We start from the raw sequence: 22478 nt of genomic DNA, 5'->3' as shown, positions 1-22478 counted from the left end.
CGGAGGTCTCGAGAAATTGAGATTCTTGTTTTCGGAGCGCCTCTTCGTCTCAACGGCCTAAGGTAGCGAATTGAATAATATATAAAAGTGTTGGTAGCGGATAGTTCCGCGACGGAAACCGCACGCGGCAAGGATAAACAAAAAGAAGTCTGGAAATGTAAAAAAAAGCGAGCAAGAAGAGAAATTGGCATACTTGCTTTCCTTTACTCTCTTCTTCCCGCTGACGTCAAAAGTGACGTTCGCTTCGGGATTGGTGGGATGGCGACACGCCCTGGCACCCACCACTATGTTTCACCCTTCAACTCCCACCAGTCGCGACTGGACACGGCCACGCCTACGCAAAAGCACCCCCGATCGGGGAGGGTGGCTGCGTAGGTTGCGCGAGACGAAACTGGGTCAGGCAGACTCGAGGCAGGCCGAGTCAGGCCGAAGCTCGAGAGTCGTCCAGGCGTTTTCGGTACGAAGCAGTCCCTTGGAAACCACCCTGAAGCCCGTCGCTTCGCCACTCCGTCGGCATTCCACCCTTAAAACCTACGCTCGTTCTGAGGCAAAATCTAGTCCCCGTTGAGACCAACAAGCCATCCGGCCACATCCGAAAATCCGACGAAGAAGAAAGGATTAGGTGAGTACGAGATAAAGATTGTATCAGAAGGTAGATAATTTCTTTTTACTAGATGGCAATTAATTTTTGGTACAATGTATGTTATAAAATTATCGAGGAATGTTTGAAAATTTGACAATGTATTATTCTATGTGTGTGTTTTTTAATAAAAATATAACGATAAGTTGAAATTTAAAGATATAAAAAATGTTTAAACAGTACATGTCTTAAAAAACAGTACATTTCTTAAAGAAATGATTGAAATAGCAACAAGTTAGTCAGTTGTCAATAAAATTTAAATATTATAATTTAAATAAATTTACTATTAATGAAAGAAATTTTTTAATAATAAACAATAAATCCAATAAAAAAGTAGAAAAAAATAGAATTTCTTATTTTAAAATAAGAAAATTTTTATATTTAGATATAAAGCTAAATTATTAGTACAGTTTTAAAATTATGTTAAATTACTGTGTTATAAGTTTATAATGCGATTTTTATAGACATGATATTATCAAAGTTGAATCTCTCAATATTTAATACAGACATGATTTCTATTTTTCTTAATTTTTAATTAGCTTATTTTTAATACATAGTTTAAAATGTTTAATTGTACAGTTCTATTTAATTTTTTAAATAACAACTCACGGCTTTATAATTTACAATCTCTCAAATACTTATTATAATGCGATGACCTTTTTTTCTGTGTAAGAACATATTTTTAGCTATTGGATTTATAAAAAATCTCACAAATTTCAAAAAATGAAAACTAAATTAAATCTAGAAATGCCATAAAAGAAGATTGTAAAAAAAATTAAAATGCGAAATAAAATAATATTGATAAAATAATATAACCTTTTAAAAATTGATCTTGACAAGAAAACTAAAGGAAAAGTTAAAATTCGAAATAAAGTACAGCCAATTACAATATGATAATTTTAAAATTATTAACTTAAAACTCTGTTTTATAACAAAAGAAATTTATCTATTTCTTAAACTTTTCGAAAATTTAATATAAATTATGCACGCGTGTTTCTTTATTTTAATGTAAAACAGATTCAACATATTGATGCAAAAAAATAAATAATTACAACATATCTTAATATTTTACATGATATGTTCTTTCTCCTAATGCATTCATTAATCATGCATGTTTCATAGACATTCTAATCTCTTCTTTACATTTTCTTCTATTGCACGTTTTAATGTTTTATAGAGGAATCGGTGGATGTCTTTCGGATCTTTTTCAGCTTATTTCTCACGCTTCCAGGACCGCTCTATTGATTCAGAGAGCAAAGCGATCTGATTGCTTGAGAAATTCAAGAAGGTTGTCTTATAAGTAAACTTAGAACACAAAGTGCGATTGATGATCCGAGTTCGTCCATTCTACGATTTTATATAGTTTTATAATCTATACTATTACTATAAAGAGACAGAGTTTGTCGGTTTAATTGTTTGTGTTCAATAATAAATTCAATAAACTCTGTTTGCAATTTTACACATTTCGCGAGTTTATCTTACTTACTTTAACTCTATCTTCGATAGTACATGATTGAGCATGATGATCCTGTGCCCTCTCAGTATCGCGTATCTTTACTTATTAAAATTTTTTTTTTTAAACAATTATTTTCCTCTAAAATTTATTTTCGTAGACGATACGTCAAAGCACGACTCTTAACGTATTCAAAGACAGTTTTTTAAGCTATCTTCTATACATGCTTTAATGAAACTGCTTATTCTTATATTATAATGTGTGTAAGTTATTCTTATGCCTAATTATTTTATTTTATTATTTCTTTTATTTTTTCTTTTCTATATATTATATTAATTTTATTCTTTATTTTAACAATAAATTTATAACCAAAAGTACATTCGTAATTCGCCAACAATATAATAAACAATTAGACTTTTATTTCATCGACTACAATTGGCAAATAATCATCGTGACGATTCGACCATTGGTTTTGGTACGATTAATCGTCAAGACGTTAATCGAATTGTCACGATGATTATTTGCCAATTGTAATCGATGAAATAAAAATCTAATTGTTTAATAAATTTATAACTTTTATTTCTTTATAATTTTTTATATATTACTTTTTTTTAATTGTTTTTTTTTCTTTTATTAGCTTTTTTGTATCAATTATTTAAATTTTTTAATATTGGTTTCTTTATGTGTTACTTATATACAGCTTCAGAGACCTAATCTTAAGCTATCAATAAATGTTACTATTATTTTCGCTTTGAAAACATATATGTTCCATCTAAAAAAGAATAAATAAATAAATTGTGGATTGATTAGCTTGGAACTTGCAATATGTTCTTCGCCATGGTCATGAAAGTGCTAAAGCTTTGTGTTCTAGGAAATAATTAAAAAAAAATAAAGATCACAAATTGCTCTCTGTCCATGTTTCTTCGGTCGCTCAGCCTATCGCGGTTACCACGGCGATTCTCGCTTAAACGATTTCGCAATCACGCTGAGACTCGCCGATGACTCGACGCCGCAGTACGTCGTGACTGAAGCGAAACCTATTGTTGATTGTTGTAGGAACTGTTGAGGCGAGGGACACAAGCAGAGACATGGACAATGTGCAAATGATCGGCACTAAAATCACAGCGATCAAGGAATACTTATATGTAAGGCATCCACATTGCACATCATTCATTACGTCTGCTCATTTAGTGAGATCGACGTCGACAGTGTCTTTAAATATTTCTATTTAATTAATATAATAATATAAGTAATGCTTCGGTAACATACTGACTGTGTTCCTGTTTTATATTTAATTGGTCAAGTCGATTTGAGTTTACAAAAGAAATAATTTCTCATTTTGCAAATACGTTACATTCAAATCGCAAACCGAAATTTCCATAATAGTACGTGGAAGTCGTATACCCAATGTTTACATCGATGAACGGCTGTATAAAGAACCGGTCACCGATCGACGAGCATAGTATTGGTGGACATTGTCGACACGATCTGTCTCGCTGATTTCAATCGTAACTACAACTGGGAATTCTTAGGCTAACCGTGTTAATTTCTTGGTTTCCAGCAAGCGATTGCCGATACTTGTAATAATTAATATGGTTAGTTTATATAAGCAGATTAAATTTAAGTTGGTTCGATTAATAAAAATTCTAACTAAAAAATTCATTTTTAATATTTTCTGAAAATTAATCTAATTAAATAAACATCACGTAAGTGCAAAGTGTATTTTAAGAAGAGAGATCTTCGTTGTGCTTTGAATTTCAGAATTTCGCACGAACGCATTCGCCTACCAGACTAATGAGCTCCGAAAACACTTATTCGCTCTCTAAAGAGCATTGCAACCTGAAGTACTCCGGTAAGTGGCAATTGACAGAAAGCGTTTTCAGTTAATATTTATTAGAACATTGCATGAGTTTGGTATAAAGATAAATATCGCGAACAACTAACAAACGTATGGTGCATGATCGCCGCTTTACTCATTCATGCTCTCGATTAAACTACGATTCTAACGACAGTAATTCTAATTCAGCATTATTCGGACACTTAAAATTGGCGTGAAAAGATTGGTTTAGAGAGAATAAATCACATCGATATATTCTATATTACACAAGCGCAGACTTGGCTTTTTGAGAGCAAAATCCGAGAGTCACAATATTGTCCTGATTTCGTGAAGCCCGTCGGTCGGAAGGGTGCATAATAATAGAGGATTTAGAATTATTCCAAAGAGGTTGGTAGGTGCCGAGTGGCTGAGGACAGATTACACGCCGCAGGGAGACGGAAGGGTTTGTCATCCTCGTCGTTCGGGAAGTGTTAGCGGGCGATAACGACACGCGCGTGCCGCTCGTAGAATTGTGAATATTTGAACGGATTCGTGCTTCAAAGAAGGATTTTTATTTTGAACAACTATTAAATCTCGCGCAAAAACGAGAATTTCCCCTTGAGGACGTAAGTGAATTACGTCGTAACGCGAAATCTGTAGTATTACTATAAATTAAAGCCGTAATCCGGCTTATAAATCGGCGTGACTAATTGCCACGTGTAACAACCCTCAGAAGGCGTTTTGATTAAAGTCGAAACGCGAGGGTCTAAACACATCTGGTATCAAATGACTATGCACACGATGGATATATCGACTACCGAACTTAATGATAAACTTGAGAAAATCAACGAGATATCACTTATAAGAATTATTATAGAATTAGAATACGAATGAAATAATCTCGCAAAAATAATATCGCATTTATTTAAATAGAAATATTTATGCGCGTAGTATCTACTCTATTATTATGAAAAATACTAATTAGTAAGTAGAACAGACGCCAATTAGATGGTACTTATAATGTAACGAAATCTTGAGAGACTGCTACGGGCTTATTTGTATCTCGAAAAGTGCTATAAACCTTGAGAAAAAGGCGGAGGTCTTTGGACATTAGATTGATGGAGCTGGATTAGCTGGATCCGACCGCTGGAAGCCGGGGATTTCCCTTGTCTAACCATAGGCTCAAGGCAATTCACCATAAGTTTTCGTTGCGCCCTCCTTTCTTTAGTCGGCTTTTATTCAACATTCTTGATTATTGAAAAAAATATTCTTATCGATCGAAGAGCGAAGCATTTCAAAAGAATTATTATCGGTCAAGGAGCTAAAATTTTCATCTCCAGCAAATATTTTTGCTCAAATATTAGCCCGAGCTCAGATTAATCTTTATTATTGTAAAGATTTAATAAAATTATTATTTATATTTATGTTAAACTAATGAAGCACACAGTAGCGTGTTATAAAACTTGTAAAATTCTGACAATTCTTCTGTATGGTGTTATCAGTATATAGTTAAAAATAATAAAATATATTATGTTTTTACAATATTAAGAGAATTAAAAATAAGGATAATGTTATATCTTCTTAAGAAATTTCATTCGTACACACCACTGTCTTAAAATGCTAAATAATAATTTGAAAGCAAAGTCCCATAGTAGCTTGGCTGTTTATCCATGGGATCACCTTAATGCAATGGGAAACGAGGGGATGGTTTACTTCATGGGATATTTTATGGTTGCGCCACGATAGAAGGACAGTTCAATTTACCCAGGATTTACCACGAGCGCATTGAAATGTTCCACTGCAACGACTTCGTTCTGTCTTCATTGAATCTGTACGATTCAATGATCTAACTAGCATATATATGTATATTAATAGGGTACATTGTAATATGTCTTATCGTGCTTTGCTCGCAATTGCGAAAACAGTTCTGATATTTTATATAAATAGCATGTAAAATTTTATGCGAAAACTATATATTTTGATATTTATATAACTTTTATTATTTACTTATAAACTTAGTAGTAAATTCAGTATAAAGACAATTTTTAGAGTTTTATCGTTTATTTTATTATTAATTTCTAATATTAATTATGTAAAGCTCAAGTTGGAAATTATGTTCATTGCTTATAGAATAATTGCATTTTGCATGGTTTTTATAGCGTAATGATAATTGCACGCTATTGTAAAGACGGACATAGTGTTAAGATATCAGAAAGGATTCGCTATGAACAGAAAGGAAGAGAAAGAAGAATGTGCATAAGATGGTGTCATCCCACCAAACAAGTGAGAGTGTGTCAATATAGGTTTATACTTTCAATTGTTTGATGAGGTGAAATCATTCTAATCGCGCGTTATCTGCGAGGATGCTATCAAAGTCATGATGGTAGGTCGAACAATGAAGTGACAGCCGAGAAGAATCTTGTCAGTGCGGTATTAATCGCTATGGTAGAAGAGATTTCACTTGATCCCAACAATTAGAGAGTTATCGTAGTCATTGCATTGTACTGCACATAAATTATTATTATTATCCGATTTTATTTTTATAAATTTATGACAAAGATGCAAGTTTAATAAAAAGAATATGGTACTTATTCATTATACAGGCGCTACTTAAAAAAAATATATATATATATGACACTAAATTTAATTATTTTATTCAATAAATAGGTTAAATCGCTGTATTTTCAAGCAAAAAGAAATTAGAAGTGATACTCGTATAATGAATAAATACTAAAATTAGTATATATAATATAATATTATATAATAAAATATATATATATATATATATATATATATATATAATTTGTTTCGAAAACATTGGGAAAATTATTTACGATGCCTTTTAAATAAAATCTATGCATGATCGTGTTGTATTAATGCTCATTACATTGATGTTTCTACATTGATGGTTGTCGTAAATCACTTAACTGTTATTTAACATAATAAACGAGAACAAAGAATCTCGCTTGCAATCTTTTATTTTGTTCACAGATATTCTGCCGCATAATGCGGAAGGCTATCCGGCAACTAGAGAGTTCTTGATGAAGGTGGTGGACCTGCTGCTAGACTTCGTCAAATCAACGAATGATAGAAATGCGAAGATCCTTGATTTTCATCATCCTGACGATATGATGCGTTTGCTCGATCTAGAAATTCCTGATACCGGATTAACTCTTCAACAGCTTTTACTGGATTGCTCCACAACCTTGAAGTATCAAGTAAAAACCGGTAAGAATACTCAAACACTTTACATTTTCTCAATATATTAGAACAACTAATAAAGTTTTAATCAAACAACTTTTAATCTGTCAATCATATCTGTAAGCGTGACTGTTAGTAAAATTTGTATGATTTTGTAAATAATTGCAAATTTATAGTACATAATCTTAAAAGTTACATAATAACAAATATATAATTAACAATTAAGCTAAATATATAATTTTTTTAATAATGAGAAATGAGCTAATAAAAATCAGATTATGGATAAATATATGAATTACTTCTATTCCAATTTGTGTTAGATTCTTAATAGAAAATCAAGTAAAATATCAGCGGGATGTATATACTCCAAAGAGAACACCCGTTACAATTATTGTGGAAAGTCTAATTATTAAATTTTGGAAAAAACAACAGAAAAACAGAACGTTTAAATTTTTGAGAATAGAGAAATATCATTATCGAAAAATAACCATTCTCGTATTTCTTTGCAAACTCAAGTTATACTTTTGTCATATAATACAGAATATTTCGCACACGGTTTGTCAAATGTTTGTATCGGAAAGGCTCTTCATCTAATTAAAACGTCTTGAAATGTTTCGAAACATTTAGCGATCGTTACAGAAAAACAGATATTCGTTACAGAAAAACAGACATAAACATATGTCTGTTCTAGTAAGGATAAATATTTATGTATCAAATAGCCGTTCGTCTCTTCGTGACTCTTATTACCGAAAAACCTTTTCGTTTTCTCTACTTTTATAACTTTCAAAATAATTTTATTATTATTTTATTTATATTCCAAGAAGCTATATATTCTGATTATTTAATTCCGCATAATTTTAAACGTTTTAAAAATAATAGAAAATTGAATTAAAGTAACTTTGCTTTTTTGAGTACCCTTACAATAAAATTCGTGTTTCAAAATTATTAAAGCTCGTGTCAACGCAAAATGCACAACGTTGCTGAGGTAGTAGACAAAAAATACTGCAAAAGTGCAAGCACCCCTATCAAAAAGAGCATTTTAACACCATTGCTATCGCACGTCCCTATCCCCTAGGGCGATAAGCCACATAATTTCATATTCAATTTAGCATACGCTCGCAGGGGCGAAGATAAGGTAGCGACAGACACCGGCAATGAAACCCGACGGCTATCGGCCAACCCTCGAAATAGACACATTGACGTCGTGTTTGTAATAAATAGACACAGAGACACATGCGATAACTATAGATAATTCCGTACTCATTCGTGCCACATTTTATATTATCGGAAATAATAAGATATTTTTTAGAAAAAGCTGCTTCGTACGTTTTTTTACACTTCTGTATAAATTATTTTCAAAAATATATCAGTACGTGAAGTAAGATTATTTCTTTCACATTTGATGATCAGTTATCAACTAGATTTTGTCACACAAATGCTTTAATAAAATTTTAATAAATATATAAAACAGCAAATCTCGTTAACAAAGTATACATATATAATTATGAATTTTTGTATATATTATTTGTCTGTATGAAAACACATCAAATTCTCTTTAGTTCTTCCGGTTTAAATTTTCTTGTTAATTTCGCTAATTCTTTATAAATTCTTCAAGATATAAGTAAATTATCCTTCGAGTTCTTTAGAGTATCAGTTTGCGGAAATTTTGTATTAACAATGTCGACTTATCGAAGTGACTGGTTATCAATATAGAGGCTCGGTTAAATACCAAAAGTCAACCGCAAATCTCCTACGGCGTGCGAAAGTTCGCTATCTCGGTAGGATTCGATTACCAGCTTGAATGGATGGTAATGCACAATGGAGCAGACCTAACTAAACTGAGGCCAGGAATCCCGTTTGTCTGCAGTCCATGTAAAAGGAAGCGAGGGCCGCGTGATCATCCCTTCGATATCGAAGGGCGCGTGCACGATATGTGCTGACAAAAACTCGTTATTAGATTATATGCCGCAAGATTCGGGTACCCTTCGCATATCGGGTTAGGGAAGGGAGAGGATATCTACACTTGGCTACAGGAAAACGTCCTATCGACTGATGTGTATCGATGCAAAAGTCGTTTTTTTTTTAGAAGATCAAATATATCAAAAATATGTTGAAGGGTGACGATAACGGTAACGAAAACGATGATCGCGAAAAAAAGTTAATAAAATTCCACAATAGAAGTATGACTGATAAAACAATGCGATCTAGATATTCAAATGAACATATTAAGAATAAAAATGTACTTGCAGCGACAATAATAGTTCTGAAATATTCTCTGAAATAAAAGAAATATGATATAGAGAAGTAGAGACTTTAAATATATAAATTGATTTAAACAATACGAATGTTATATATTTAATTTTTTATTAAAACAATTTTTTATTAGTCATAAAGTTGCACATATATATCGATAATGACAGGATATCGTTAATCGATTCGTATTTGTTAGTAATAGGTTGAATGACAAATTTCTATGATAATCGCATCTGTACAAATATATTCAAATCACATATGTCCGATATTGAAACATTGCAATCTAATTCTGTTCAAAAACTTATACTCCATTTACTACGACTCACAAAACTTGTACAAGCACGAGAGATCTGTGACAAATCGAAATTCCAGCTGTTTGAAAAGAAACTGAAGAGCTATGCGCTTGAATGTAACTCTTTCTAGGTCACATAGCCATATATGCGTGCCGAATATTGTCCGCAGGATTTCGCGTAATCTGTTTCTGCCCTCTGGTATTTTTATCGTTTACATAACTTGATATTAGATTGGATGATTTTCTCTTTGTTCATAGATTTTACAATTGTTTAGAGTTTATACAGCGAAATAATTATAAAATCATCATATAAAATAACAAATGATACAATAATTCTGGGAATAACTTGTGCAATAGGTATAATTTTCTACATAACTGTAATTAAAAAAAAATCTTCCAAATTCGTATGGCTATCAGTATAAAAAAACTGCGACGTTATTGCTCGCATAAGTTTGCACGTGGCACTCGAGGTGGCGAATTTCAATGGGATTGGTGTAATTAAGAGCCATTTCTACATGATTTTTCCTTAGTAGGGTAGAGGGGAAACAGTAAATAGGGAGCGGAACCCAGCTGCAGAGGGTGGGTACACTGTGCGATATAGGGGTAGCGATATTTCGCGAAGCTTTGGCGCGGCAGCATCGGGCTGCAGCATCACGCGGAGGAATTTAAATTGATATCGATAGTTCGTCGTGGAATGCGTAAATCGGTTCGTCACGGAATGCGAAAAACGCCGTATCATGGGAAGTATTCGAGCGATGATAGTTTCCGACGAAAAAGATCAAACATACCAGACATTTAAAATACGAATTTGTTCGCTTGGCAAGGCAAAAGGGCATTAAACTCGATTTTATTTTCTGTAAATTATCCGATTAAAAAATAATAGTTTTATAAAATTTACCGTTATAAGATACATTTCTGAAAACGTAAAATAACAGTTTTTCTATAGTTCTTCTAGCAGTAATATTTATATGCTCCAATAGTGAAATGAGAATCATAATTTTTCATAATACAATGAACAAAGTGATGTAAAGAAGCGTATTATGACTAAATATATTGCAAAATAGTTTATAGACGTAATATAACAGCAATGCCAAGCACAATGTTACCTTCCTTATGAGCGGTATGATTGATCGCGCAGCATTAATGTTAAGCCCGAGTTACACACTTCGCTCCATACAAATCCCGAGTCCTGTAATATATCACCGTAGTCTGCTCGAAGCAGGTTCTCCTTGCGTGCTCTCTTTTTTCCGACTATGCGAGGGCAGGAGCAAATTAGTCGGAAAATGATTCTCTGGATAGCATAATCGCTACGAAGAATCGGCCGCGTTTGAAACAAATCGTTCATTGTATTGTAAATCAAAATCCTAGATACGCATCAACTAATTTTAATTAAATGCAAACATATAATTGCAAGAAGAAAAAATAATCAAAAATAGTCTCTTTGAATCTGTATCGTTGATCAACTTATTTCAGATAATATTATATTGATCTTTGCTTGACATTTGTTCGTATTTATCTGTAGTAAAAAATTACATACGATATAAAAATTACAAATAGAAAACGGAAGCACATCGGCTAATAACATGAGGTTAGAGTCGTTAATTTAACGTAGCCGCTGCGAGAAGATGCCAAGACTGTTCGCGCGATCCTGAATTCGCGGCAGAAATCTGCATAACGCAAAGCGGCTTATCTTGCACCAGTTGGTCGCACGTGTTTGTTTTTCGTGGACGGTATACGCGTTTGAGAGCCTCTGCAAACAATCTAGTCGAGCAGCGACGCGTGTGACGCGCAAAATGCGGGCGCTTCGGACCATCGAACCCTGCTCCACCCTTGGCCAGGACGCGATTCTGTCGCTCCTGCTAGACGGAAAGAGAAGAGAAGGTCGTCTTCTCGCAGACCCCCTCGACCGGACGCGTGCCACGAGCCACGGACCGAGATAATTGCGAATAACAGTACGACAAACGGCTCAAATACCACCATCTGATATCGTGTCTGAAGCGATTTTCGTGTTGGATCGTTGATATTTGCTTCCATCGATTGGTCTATGTCTAGCTATTTACAAAGATTATTGAAATAGTTAAGATTTCTTTCAAGATAGATGAGAAAGTAAAATCCGTCAGGCGTTTGCAATCAATATAAATTTTCAGAGCAGATGGAATATAAACTGCGTATTACAGATAGTATAAAGAATATATAGCATGTTATAAGGCATATTTGATAAGTAGAAGAATATCGTTTGTTCCGATTTATAGCCGTAATTATCGTGATAATAAAAATTCTTTTTAAAGAATATATTGACTATCATTTTATGCATAATCGTTTTCCACTAATAGAATCCCTTTAATGGAAATACGTGGTCCGCGTTCGTGAAGAGAATCCTCCGACAAGAATCGGAGATTATCCTTCTAGACCTTTAACGTCGGTTCGACTTTACCACGCGTCGAATCCCAGGCTGTTGCCGTCGGTGAAGGGGAATGTCCGTAGTTCGTGATGCCGTGTGTCAATCATTCCGTAAAACCAGAAGATTAAAGTGTATATGTATGTACTATCAAATAGATTAATAGCGTGTACTTAATACAATTTGCCGTAAACTCGAATTAATATCGTTAGTGTAAAAAATTCCGTTAGGTATGAACATACGTTCTGTCTGAATAAATTTTAGATGTTAGACTTTTCATATAAATTTGAGATATTTAAGCCTCTCTTTATTTTTATGCAATGCACCTTTGATATATCAGCATCCGTGCGTCGTGCGGTAAAGCATAAGATAATCGATCACACAAAGGTCAAAGTCTTTTCGATACCGGATATTCAACGAAGTAAATCCATCATATTTCAAGGATCAAGAGATTTATGCTATCCCAAAAAGGTGATAGTGCTCGCAGGGTTCTTTTATAGGGTCCTATGATGTTTGTACGTTCCATTGATTGTTCCCGGATGAAACATGGGAGAAAACACGAGAAAACGTTTTTAAAAATTTTGATCAGTCATCCTTTTCTTCTTTATACTATAATTTATAGCACTTCTTTGCACTTTCTTTCTTTTTACAAATGTCTTTTTCTAATATTAATTTAAACTAAGTGAGCTTAACGCGGAGCGCAAATAGCGGATTAGAAGGCTGAAATGCTTAGGCATTTATGAAAGAGAAGAGAAATTTAGAAAGAGAGAGAAAATTAAGTACTCGCTCCCCTAGTTGCATCAGAAGGCTGCGCTCCCATCGAATAGAAGCATTAGGCCTGATCCTCGCGCGATGTTCAGCCGAGCGGATGACAACGTACTCGGGAAGAGCTTAAATCTCTCTCTTGCCGCGCCTTTTCTCTTGCGTGCCTTTAACTTTACGCGACATTACAAGGCCGCGTGTAAATGTAATAGTACTCGGACACGTGCCACGTCAACGTTATTAATTACTTTCCTGTTAAGAGCCACTTGTCAACAATCACTGCAGTGTGATTTATCGCCAACGTGCGGTAATTAATTTTTCCACCACCTTTGCATAATTTTCGACAAGGATACGCACTTTAGCGAAATTTTAGTCAAATTATATGGGATTAGATTGCGATTTTTCTCTGAGGAAATTCCTTCCTCTTGTTTTTAGGACACCCACGTTTCTTCAATCAACTATCATGCGGTCTCGATTTAGTGTCTATGGCTGGCGAGTGGCTAACTGCGACGGCAAACACGAATATGTTTACCTACGAGATCGCGCCCGTATTCATTCTAATGGAGCATGTTGTTCTACAAAAAATGCGCGAGCTTATAGGCTGGAACTGCGGTGATTCCATTCTCGCACCAGGAGGATCTATTAGCAATCTTTACGCCTTTCTCGCGGCCAGACACAAGATGTTCCCGTACTACAAAGAAAAAGGACTCTCTGCTATCGGAGGACAGCTGGTTATGTTTACGTCCGACCAGGTTCGCGTTTGAATTTAATTAAACTACTCACTATTTCTATATTTTTAAAACTTTTCTTTTATTTGACAAAATTCAACTTTTAAAAACCGTTAGCGGAAAATTGCAGAAAAATTGAATAGTTATAATGAAATCATAATATATCACGTAAAAAAATATTAAGCAATAAAATTATAAATACTTTTTTGATTGAAACTAATTATTAAAATTACATAAGTTTCAAATAGATTGATTAAAGTTTCATACGCATTCATGAGAGGAAATTGATTAGGTTGTTTATCATTAGTGTGGATCATTAATGCCCGCAGTGCCATTATTCTGTGAAATCATGCGCGTCCGTTTGCGGCCTCGGTACGGATAATTGCGTGATGGTGCCTAGCGACGAGCGCGGTCGCATTATTCCCTCGAAACTGGAGGAATTGATCCTGGAGCGCAAGGCCAAAGGTCACATACCGTTCTTCGTGAATGCCACTGCGGGAACAACGGTTATTGGTGCATTCGATCCGATCCCGGAAGTCGCTGATATCTGTAAAAAGTACAATCTGTGGCTGCATGTCGACGTAAGTAATACTTCTCGAGAAAAAATTAAATATATACATTATAAATAATATATTGTATTTATAAACGTCTGTGTTCAAGTGTATATCAAATACATAAATTTAAATAACATTTGTTGGAACATTTTAATATTTATACAACGTAAAATAAAATAATAATTATTCCCAATTAAATAAATTTTTCTCGATATTGATCAAAAAGAAAAGATATATATTAATTATCGATTAATTTTGCATTACATATTATATCCACTTAATAATAACTATATAAAGTAACAAATATAGTAAATATTAAAAGAGAGAAGATATTTATTTAATCGAATAGCTTCAAAGGCCTATTTAAGCAGTATACCGTTTCAAACTAGATGCGCTTATGCAATCAAGCCATCCAAATACGATTTAAGCTGTAAATGCCAAACACGTAAGAACCTTAACGTAAATAATAAATGTGGGAAGCGGCAGAGGTTCCACCAGTACTACATTCGCGAGCGAATAGCGGGGCGAATTCGGAAAATACCGGATCTATAAGTCAGATTAAGAAGTGCTTAAAGAAATCTCACATTTTGATCGCATGTCTCTCATGTTAATTTTTTGCATTCCATCATCGTGTATTCGAGAGAGAGATCCATCATCGAATAATCATTTATTTCGTTTATAGGCGGCTTGGGGTGGTGGACTGCTTCTGTCGAAAAAGTACAGGCATCCGAGACTGACCGGCATCGAACGGTAAGTGCTAAATTAAGTAGTAAAAATTTATTTTGATTTATACCTATACAAAAGTTGAACCGTGGTAAAAAAGAACATATAAAATCAATAAGTTTTTAATTAAACTATTTTATAATTTGTCGCCATATTTTGAGATCAAATACTGTTATCTTTTTCTATGTTTCTTTATTTTTATAATGTTTTATTTGTTTATCGCGTTATTTGAAATTCTATTTACTTCTGCAACTAAAGCTGAATATAGCGCGTATACCGTTCGATGTGTAGGGGAGATCCAATCCACACATTTTATAGTTTATTGAGGCTTAGTTGGGCTTAGTTATAATGGACTTCTTTGAAAAAACGCCTCCAACCCGATGCACATCGCATATGTGGGATAAAATCGATACGTTCCTTTTGACGTAGTTGTGATTCGAACGTCGGGCGCTGCAAATAATTTTACATGAGAATGGTCGAAGGCAGTCAGCCCGTAATGTATTGCTCGCATAAACCGCGATTAGGATGCTACGAGGGGCTGGCGTCAGATTGCCCTATAATTTCTTGCATTAGAAATACCTTTATCATATCAAAAATTATAATATATATTTTTACATTATAAATGGATAAAAAGATTTTTCACTGAAATTTAATTTTAGATTTATTGTTAACTGTAATATTAAAAATAGTGGAAAAGACAGAATACGGCGCCCAATTGGATTTTTCAATATACAAAATCAAATGCGAATTATATCTACAAAAAGCGCAGAGAATATGCGCAATTTCTGATTGTATATTTGTGGACACGAACTCAACGGAACCCTTCGAGCTGTGTGATAGGGGTCAGGGGTACGGACGAGACATGCATGGGGTTGGCGAGATTAATCCACGATTTGCATCCAGACGCATCTGCTCCCTAGATTCAGACAATCCCTGACCTGAAAATCGGTGCGAGAAGTCTCTCGGGGATGATTTATGTACAAAAAAAAATAGCAATCCGTCTATCAGAGTATATACCATCAGTATTTTCCAATAATGTTGATAAGATAATGTATCTTATATGTGTTAAGGTATAATAACATTATAATGGAGATGACATTTCTTAATTAACATTTACGTAATCAAAACGATTTTTTATATTTACAAAACTTTTCACCGTGTATATTTTATTACAAATATCTATACGATTTAGAGACCATCACAATTACGAATTTCCTTTTCTTCGTCAAGTCGAATCCGAGCTGTTTCGCAAATGCACGAATCCGCGATTTTTCTGTGTGGACTGTACCGCGACGGGAACTTCCTTCCTGGAAGTCTTGATTAAAATGGCAAACGAAAGGCGCGCATAGAAAGATCCGACGCATGAGCAACAGCTGGATCAGTTCCCTGGAGCACATTTGCAGAACAGAATTCTCCTCTTATATCGACGCGCCGCGGCGCCGTGCCACCACCGTGTCTTCCTCCGCGAGCCTGAAATAAAAGCCCGTGCCTTGACAATGCCGGATTAAACTCGTACAAAGAGAACTGCTTCCCTCGTTCTCCGGTCGGTCCTCATTCCTCCCCCACTGTCCCCTTCGCACCCGCGTCCTAGATTGCGTAGAATTGAGAAAGAACCATGATTTCACCTTCACGATAAAGTTGAAATGATCGGACTTAAAGAGGCAGGTCGGAGAGAGAGTTGCGGGTGTACGTAAAGCTCAAAGTTCGAGGTTTACGTTTCAAGCCATTGGTTAAGAATAGAAATCGGACCACCTGCTCAACTTCCTTCAAGTCAGCTCCAAGTTCTTAATTACAAGTTCCTAGTTTCTCATTAATCTCTCGAGGAAGTTTAATTATTATTTAATCCTCGTCATTACAGAAATATCTTATGATCTTTACTTTTTGAAATTGTTACTTTCTGAAGAAAATGTCTGACTTTTATTTTCATAAAACTTTTGTATTTTTATCTTCGTTCTCGCGTTACAAGAATATACTGTGGTGCCGATAGAAATTAACTTCTGTTAACATCTTCCTTTGATCATTACCGAGTCGGAAGCGTAATTCTCGCGCTACCGAACATAGAACTTCCGCACATAGTGCACGCACATTACGCTAAGGGTGCGGGTAATTAACATCCCTTGTAATATATATCGAGCGGCTTTTGGGGTTGGCACCTTGGATGAATTTAAAAGCGAATGGAAGGGTGCCGTGTGCGCCAGCTTCAGCTGCGAATCGCATTAATCACTCGAGCTTTATACACACTTCTCAAGTGATCTGTGTGTCTTATGCGAAGAAAAAATTTTCTATCTGACATTTCTCTTCCACTAAATTGATACTCGTAAATTTATTGTAAAAAGTTTATAGTCATTTTCATGTAAAAAAGTGCAACGCAAGTTGCTGTTCTAATTTTAATTTATTACTAGTATATTATAATTATAAGTAATGATTAATTACAAAATAATTCAAACCAATACGTGCAATTATTTTTTAAAGTTAATGTTTTACTTGTAAAAGAATCTTTAAAATTTAAACGTTAACGTTTATTCAAGTTTAAAATAAATAATATTTTATAATATTCATTTTGCTTACCAAATTTGATATAATAGTAAAAATATAAATAATTATAAATTTGCTTTAAAGAGTAACGAAAGATAAAGATAAATAATTAAGAAACGAACGTTAACGTAAATTATTGTGTAAGAGAAAATATTACACACGAGATCGAATATTTGTTAGAATTAAACAAATAGATATGTCGATCTGTAACATGAAGAAGGATGCATACGAGTGAATAATGGACAGTGTCTGCTAACGACACGAATCGCGCTTCGAGGGTGCTTCAAGAGTACCCTCGTATCATCCGCAGGATGTTCAGCCAACACGCGGGACCGGCGGCGCGGCATCGCGATAAACATGTCACTTGCCAAGTATCAAATATTTATCATAAAGCGCACGCAACTTACGCGCTTAAAGCTAAGTTTTATAAAAAGTTTTTCAAAAATGACGTGTACTATTTTCAATTTGTTCTAAATCCTATAATTTTATCTATGCCTAATATTGGTAACAAATACTATTTGTTGCAACACTTCGTTTTATTATTTACTGTATTTTATCAGATTTACTCCTTTTTGCTCCAATAATTTTGTGCACCACTAACCGCTAAAATACCTAAAACAAATTTGGGTCGAGGAATGTGAATGTAGATTTTCACATATCACAATGCTTTTTCAAGGATTAAGAAGGGTTAGAGGTTTTTACCGCCGGAGTGGGTCTCCGAGGACCAGGGGGTTAAATCCGGTCCCGTGGCTGTATTAATAGCTCTCCTCTCGAATTGATAGACCCCCCTTCCGTGGGCACGGCGGGAAGATAACTCATATTTTATCCCCTATTGGTTCCCGTGGGAGTGGATAAGAGTTTGACGACCAGCTGAGGTCGGCTGGCTTTTTCAGTCAGCTCGGCGAAGACTCGCTTCGACAGGTTGCTGATAAGGCGAAAAAAGAATAATTGTCTACACACTATTCGTAAAATGTACGGCTTATTTGATATACTTTGTTATCACAGAGACCTTTCCTATTAATGAGATAAAATTGAAGTAAGTTCTTCTTACAATTAGCATAGAATTAAACTTGCTATATTTACAACAAATCTGATAGTACTTCTAATTCTGGAGTAAATTTCATTATCTCAACAAATCGCGTAAATTTCATTATCTCTCAAAATAATAAAAAATTATCTATCGAAGAAAAGTTTTTATGAAATTCCAATGTATGATTTTTCAGAGCTGATTCAGTAACATGGAACCCACATAAACTTATGGGAGCCTTGCTTCAATGTTCCAGTATCCACTTTAAGGAAGACGTAAGTTATGAAATTAAACGTTATTAATTAGATAGTATTTCCACTAATATGAAAGAATCTTTTAAATTACAAAAATAATTATTATCAGCCATATAATTTAACAGGAAATATTATATCAAAAAATATTATCACTAGTATCTTCTTGTTCAAAGCGTTTATATTTCCGATTTCCATTATCTTATTCCTTTCTCCTTTAATTTTTTACTTTGACACAATTCACAAAACGTTGAAAAATAAAATAATAACTCCCCACGAATAACTATCGACGTTGCATCCACGACGCGTTCAAGACGTTGCACTCTTAGAAATCCTCCCTGTTTCCGAGCGTACTGAAATTCCTGCATCGCGCAAGGGCAACGAGACAACACTAGTCGCATTCCGAGGGGTAGACCTACGTGCCGGGGTGCTCGGCACTACAGGAATTTAATTAAACTAAGAGATAACATATGTTGCCGTCCGTCTACAGCGCGCCGCCGGGGAGGGTCTATCCCCCCACGCGCGACTCAGTTATTGCTAACTCCGAACTTCCCCTTCGGATATTAAAATTCCGTGCACCGGCTGCCGCGAGATATCCGGGGGAGAACGCGCCGCGCGCCGCGCCATGCTTTTGTCGGATGCCGTTGACGTTGAAGCGCGGTGTCCACAAGGGATGCTTCGTTAACATTGACAATCATGTTGCTTTATCTAATAATACAGATCTACAAGTCGGACATGTGAAAGTATTAATTTTTTAAATATATCTATGTGTGGTTACAACAATTTAATACTCATTTTCCACTGATTGTCAGTATTAACGTTGAAAGACAGTGATAATAACAAAAATGCATAAACGTGGAACTACAGAATCCCTTCCCTAGCTTGAAAATACGAAAGTATTCGCTAGTTATGTAAATCAACGTTACGTAAAGTTTTCTACACGATGTAGAACATTATTTAAATATAATAAACTTCGGGAAAGCGACTAAGAGAAATAATCATGTCTGAAACAATGGTGGCCAATAATGGAGTACAACATCGGTGCGGCATATCCGCCATTTTGTAAATTCAATATCCTGAGTATTCCTCCTCTCACGCGCATGTGTTGGAGCGTCGTATCGATCCAGACGGACTCGCCCTCTTCCTCCACCGGCGGCCTGTCAATCGTAAACCATGCGAAACAATTCCGGAAACGCTCCGTTATCGGAAAAATGTTGCAGGCACCCTCGTCTCTCGTCTGTTTTGAAAGCGAGAGCTGTTTCCATTTTGCAGGGGCTACTGATCAGCTGTAACCAAATGTCCGCGGAATACCTGTTTATGACTGACAAGCTGTACGACGTGAGGTACGACACTGGCGATAAGGTCATTCAATGCGGCCGTCACAACGACATTTTCAAGCTTTGGCTGCAATGGCGCGCCAAGGTACAAAATCCATTGGCATTGTTACAGAAAGCCGATTTTACGCTTTCTCATTACACGCGTCGACTCGGCATTCTCTTCAGCCACGCAAAGGCTGCGCTACCACAGTGATTTAAACTGAAGGGATGAATTTCATTTCATTATTAGGGAACGGAAGGTTTCGAGAAGCACATGGATCGGCTGATGGAGCTGGCGGAGTACATGGTTAGAAGGATTAAACAAATGCCCGACAAGTATTACCTGATTCTCGAACCTGAATTGGTCAACGTCTGTTTTTGGTATCTGCCTACGCGCGTGCGGAACATGCCACATACCGCGGAGAGAATAAAAATCTTAGCCGAGGTGCGTTTGATAAATTTAAGGACATACGAAATACACAAACAACTAATTTAGTCAATTTCATTAACATTATAGAAAAGCTTTAGAAATCTCTTTCAAAGGAGAAGTTTTAGAATAAGAGAGAACACACTGTTTATGCTTCTAGATATGTCCAATTCTGAAAGGTCGCATGATGCAATCCGGCACGCTGATGGTTGGTTACCAGCCGGACGATCGACGGCCCAACTTCTTCAGGAATATCATTTCCAGTGCCGCTGTAACGGAGGCCGACGTCGATTTTCTTCTGGCTGAGATGGATCGACTCGGCCATGACTTGTAAGAAATCTGTCCACACATAGGCATTAATTGATACGATGTGCAGCGATTAGCTGACTGGCACAACCACCATTGGCAAAACCGCGTGATTCGTGATTTTATCTCAGTGCATTTTTCGCGACACGTTTTAGAAAAAATTATAAATTCGAGACTCAGGTCACAAAATTCAGAACCACCAATACGAACGTAAGACAATACGATAAAATAGGCGGTTTTAATGTTACGATTGCAGATATAACACAAATATCGACTTTATCCCCGGTTTTATATTTTCTAATTTTCCGCCAAAATGACGTCACAATTTCTAATTAATTTCTAATTTATTTAGTATTTAAATTTTTATTAGACTGAGCAAAGGAAACATTTCCCGTGGTATACTTTAGACTATTACGCATTTTGTGCCTGTATAACCATTCATTCGTCGTTCCATAACATGTTTTATAAAATATGGATGAATCGATAATACACTATATAATTTATTGGTACACCAGGAAAATAATTTGAACTTACTTCTCATTATTGAACGAAAATGATATTAGTGAAGGGTCGATGTGTAGTTAAATGCTTCTTTATCTCGCGACCAGTTTGCAGCAGCGACCTGCACGTCGAAAAATATATGTAGTATATAAGTTTTCTAGATTTAACGAAATACACGGCATATCCAAGAAACGAAGTTATGAAATCAAATTACAAAGTTAATGATGCTTCCGGCCGTAAGCTATGCAGATTTGTTATTTTTTGCTGCTTTTGATGCACGCACGATAATATTTATGCAAGTGATAAAATGATCAATCATTAATCGAAGCAATAATAGTGTACATTCGCTTTTCAAATAAAACATCTAAAAAATTTTTTTTATTCTCAAAACGCGGATTAGGTTATCGTTGTTCAAAATTTATATCAAAAACTTGTTTTTAATGTATATACTACTTTTGCAAGTAATATATCAAAATTGGTTTTGAAAGATTTAGGTATAAAGTTACAAATGGTTCTTTGAATTTATAAAAAAATGTTTTTTTTTTGCGAATATTTTATATTTATAAATACGTTAAATTAAATATATTTAATTTGTTAACAATTTTTGTACAGTTTATTTGAAGATTCTATGCACCATTTACTGCGTCTTATGCTCTTATTAGCCTTTCTTTTTGTCCACTGATTATCAGACATTTCAAATATTTCTGAAATTCTTAATAGTTTTAATTATTTAATTACATAGTTAATTAAATAGTTATATAGTTAAAATTGTTTGACAAATTTGTTAAAAATTATGCAAAATTAATTAAAGTCATGCAAAAATTAATTCCCACGCAAATAAAAATCGTAATTTATCGAATTTAATTAGATTTTATCAGAATCTGCAATTTGTCCATAATACGCTGGAACGAAAGCAACTCTGTTTTCGGGCAGTGTAAAAATCCATTTAGAATGTAAATTGTAAGCGCTACGGCTAATCTGTCGGAGCTTAAGTGGTACTCTGTCCCCATTGTACGATTTGCAACGAATCGTCAGCCATTAGCTACGGGAATAGAACATTTCTATCGCCGTAGCATTAGGGATAGATAGCACAAATGCGACATTACTTTCCATAGAAAATAGATTTAACACCGAGCGTTATTCTGTTGGAATATTAACGGAGTTTATAATTTATCGATTGTTTGCGAAGATAATGTTACGAGATGGACTTCATCTATTATATATACAAAAATATATTATAATTTACTGTTAAACAGTTCTAATCGAAAGGAGAGTACTAATATATATTTAATATA

At 34.8% G+C, this 22478-nt stretch overlaps 1 protein-coding gene across 3 annotated transcripts; it reads left to right on the top strand.

Moving 5' to 3' along the window:
* Positions 1 to 402: 402 nt before the first annotated feature.
* On the top strand, positions 403 to 21904 carry LOC112465061 (glutamate decarboxylase). 3 transcript variants are annotated; one of them, XM_025032430.1, is made up of 11 exons: positions 403 to 622; positions 3150 to 3238; positions 3855 to 3945; positions 6901 to 7137; positions 13251 to 13567; positions 13873 to 14124; positions 14780 to 14847; positions 18579 to 18657; positions 19906 to 20055; positions 20200 to 20394; positions 20537 to 21904. In XM_025032430.1, exons 2-11 carry the CDS (start codon positions 3182 to 3184, stop codon positions 20708 to 20710), a joined length of 1620 nt encoding a protein of 539 aa, XP_024888198.1. In that variant the 5' UTR covers positions 403 to 622; positions 3150 to 3181; the 3' UTR covers positions 20711 to 21904. The 3 variants fall into 3 exon arrangements, with proteins under 3 accessions (XP_024888198.1, XP_024888200.1, XP_024888199.1); XM_025032431.1 differs by lacking the exon at positions 403 to 622 and adding an exon at positions 3655 to 3688 and having other exon boundaries at positions 3192 to 3238; XM_025032432.1 differs by lacking the exon at positions 3150 to 3238 and having other exon boundaries at positions 404 to 622; positions 20537 to 21902.
* Positions 21905 to 22478: the final 574 nt, after the last annotated feature.

Source organism: Temnothorax curvispinosus, unplaced genomic scaffold (assembly GCF_003070985.1).
Source record: "Temnothorax curvispinosus isolate PA1 unplaced genomic scaffold, ASM307098v1 QBEX01014880.1, whole genome shotgun sequence".
Taxonomy (NCBI): Eukaryota; Metazoa; Arthropoda; class Insecta; order Hymenoptera; family Formicidae; genus Temnothorax; species Temnothorax curvispinosus.
This window is presented reverse-complemented; position numbering and strand designations above follow the sequence as displayed.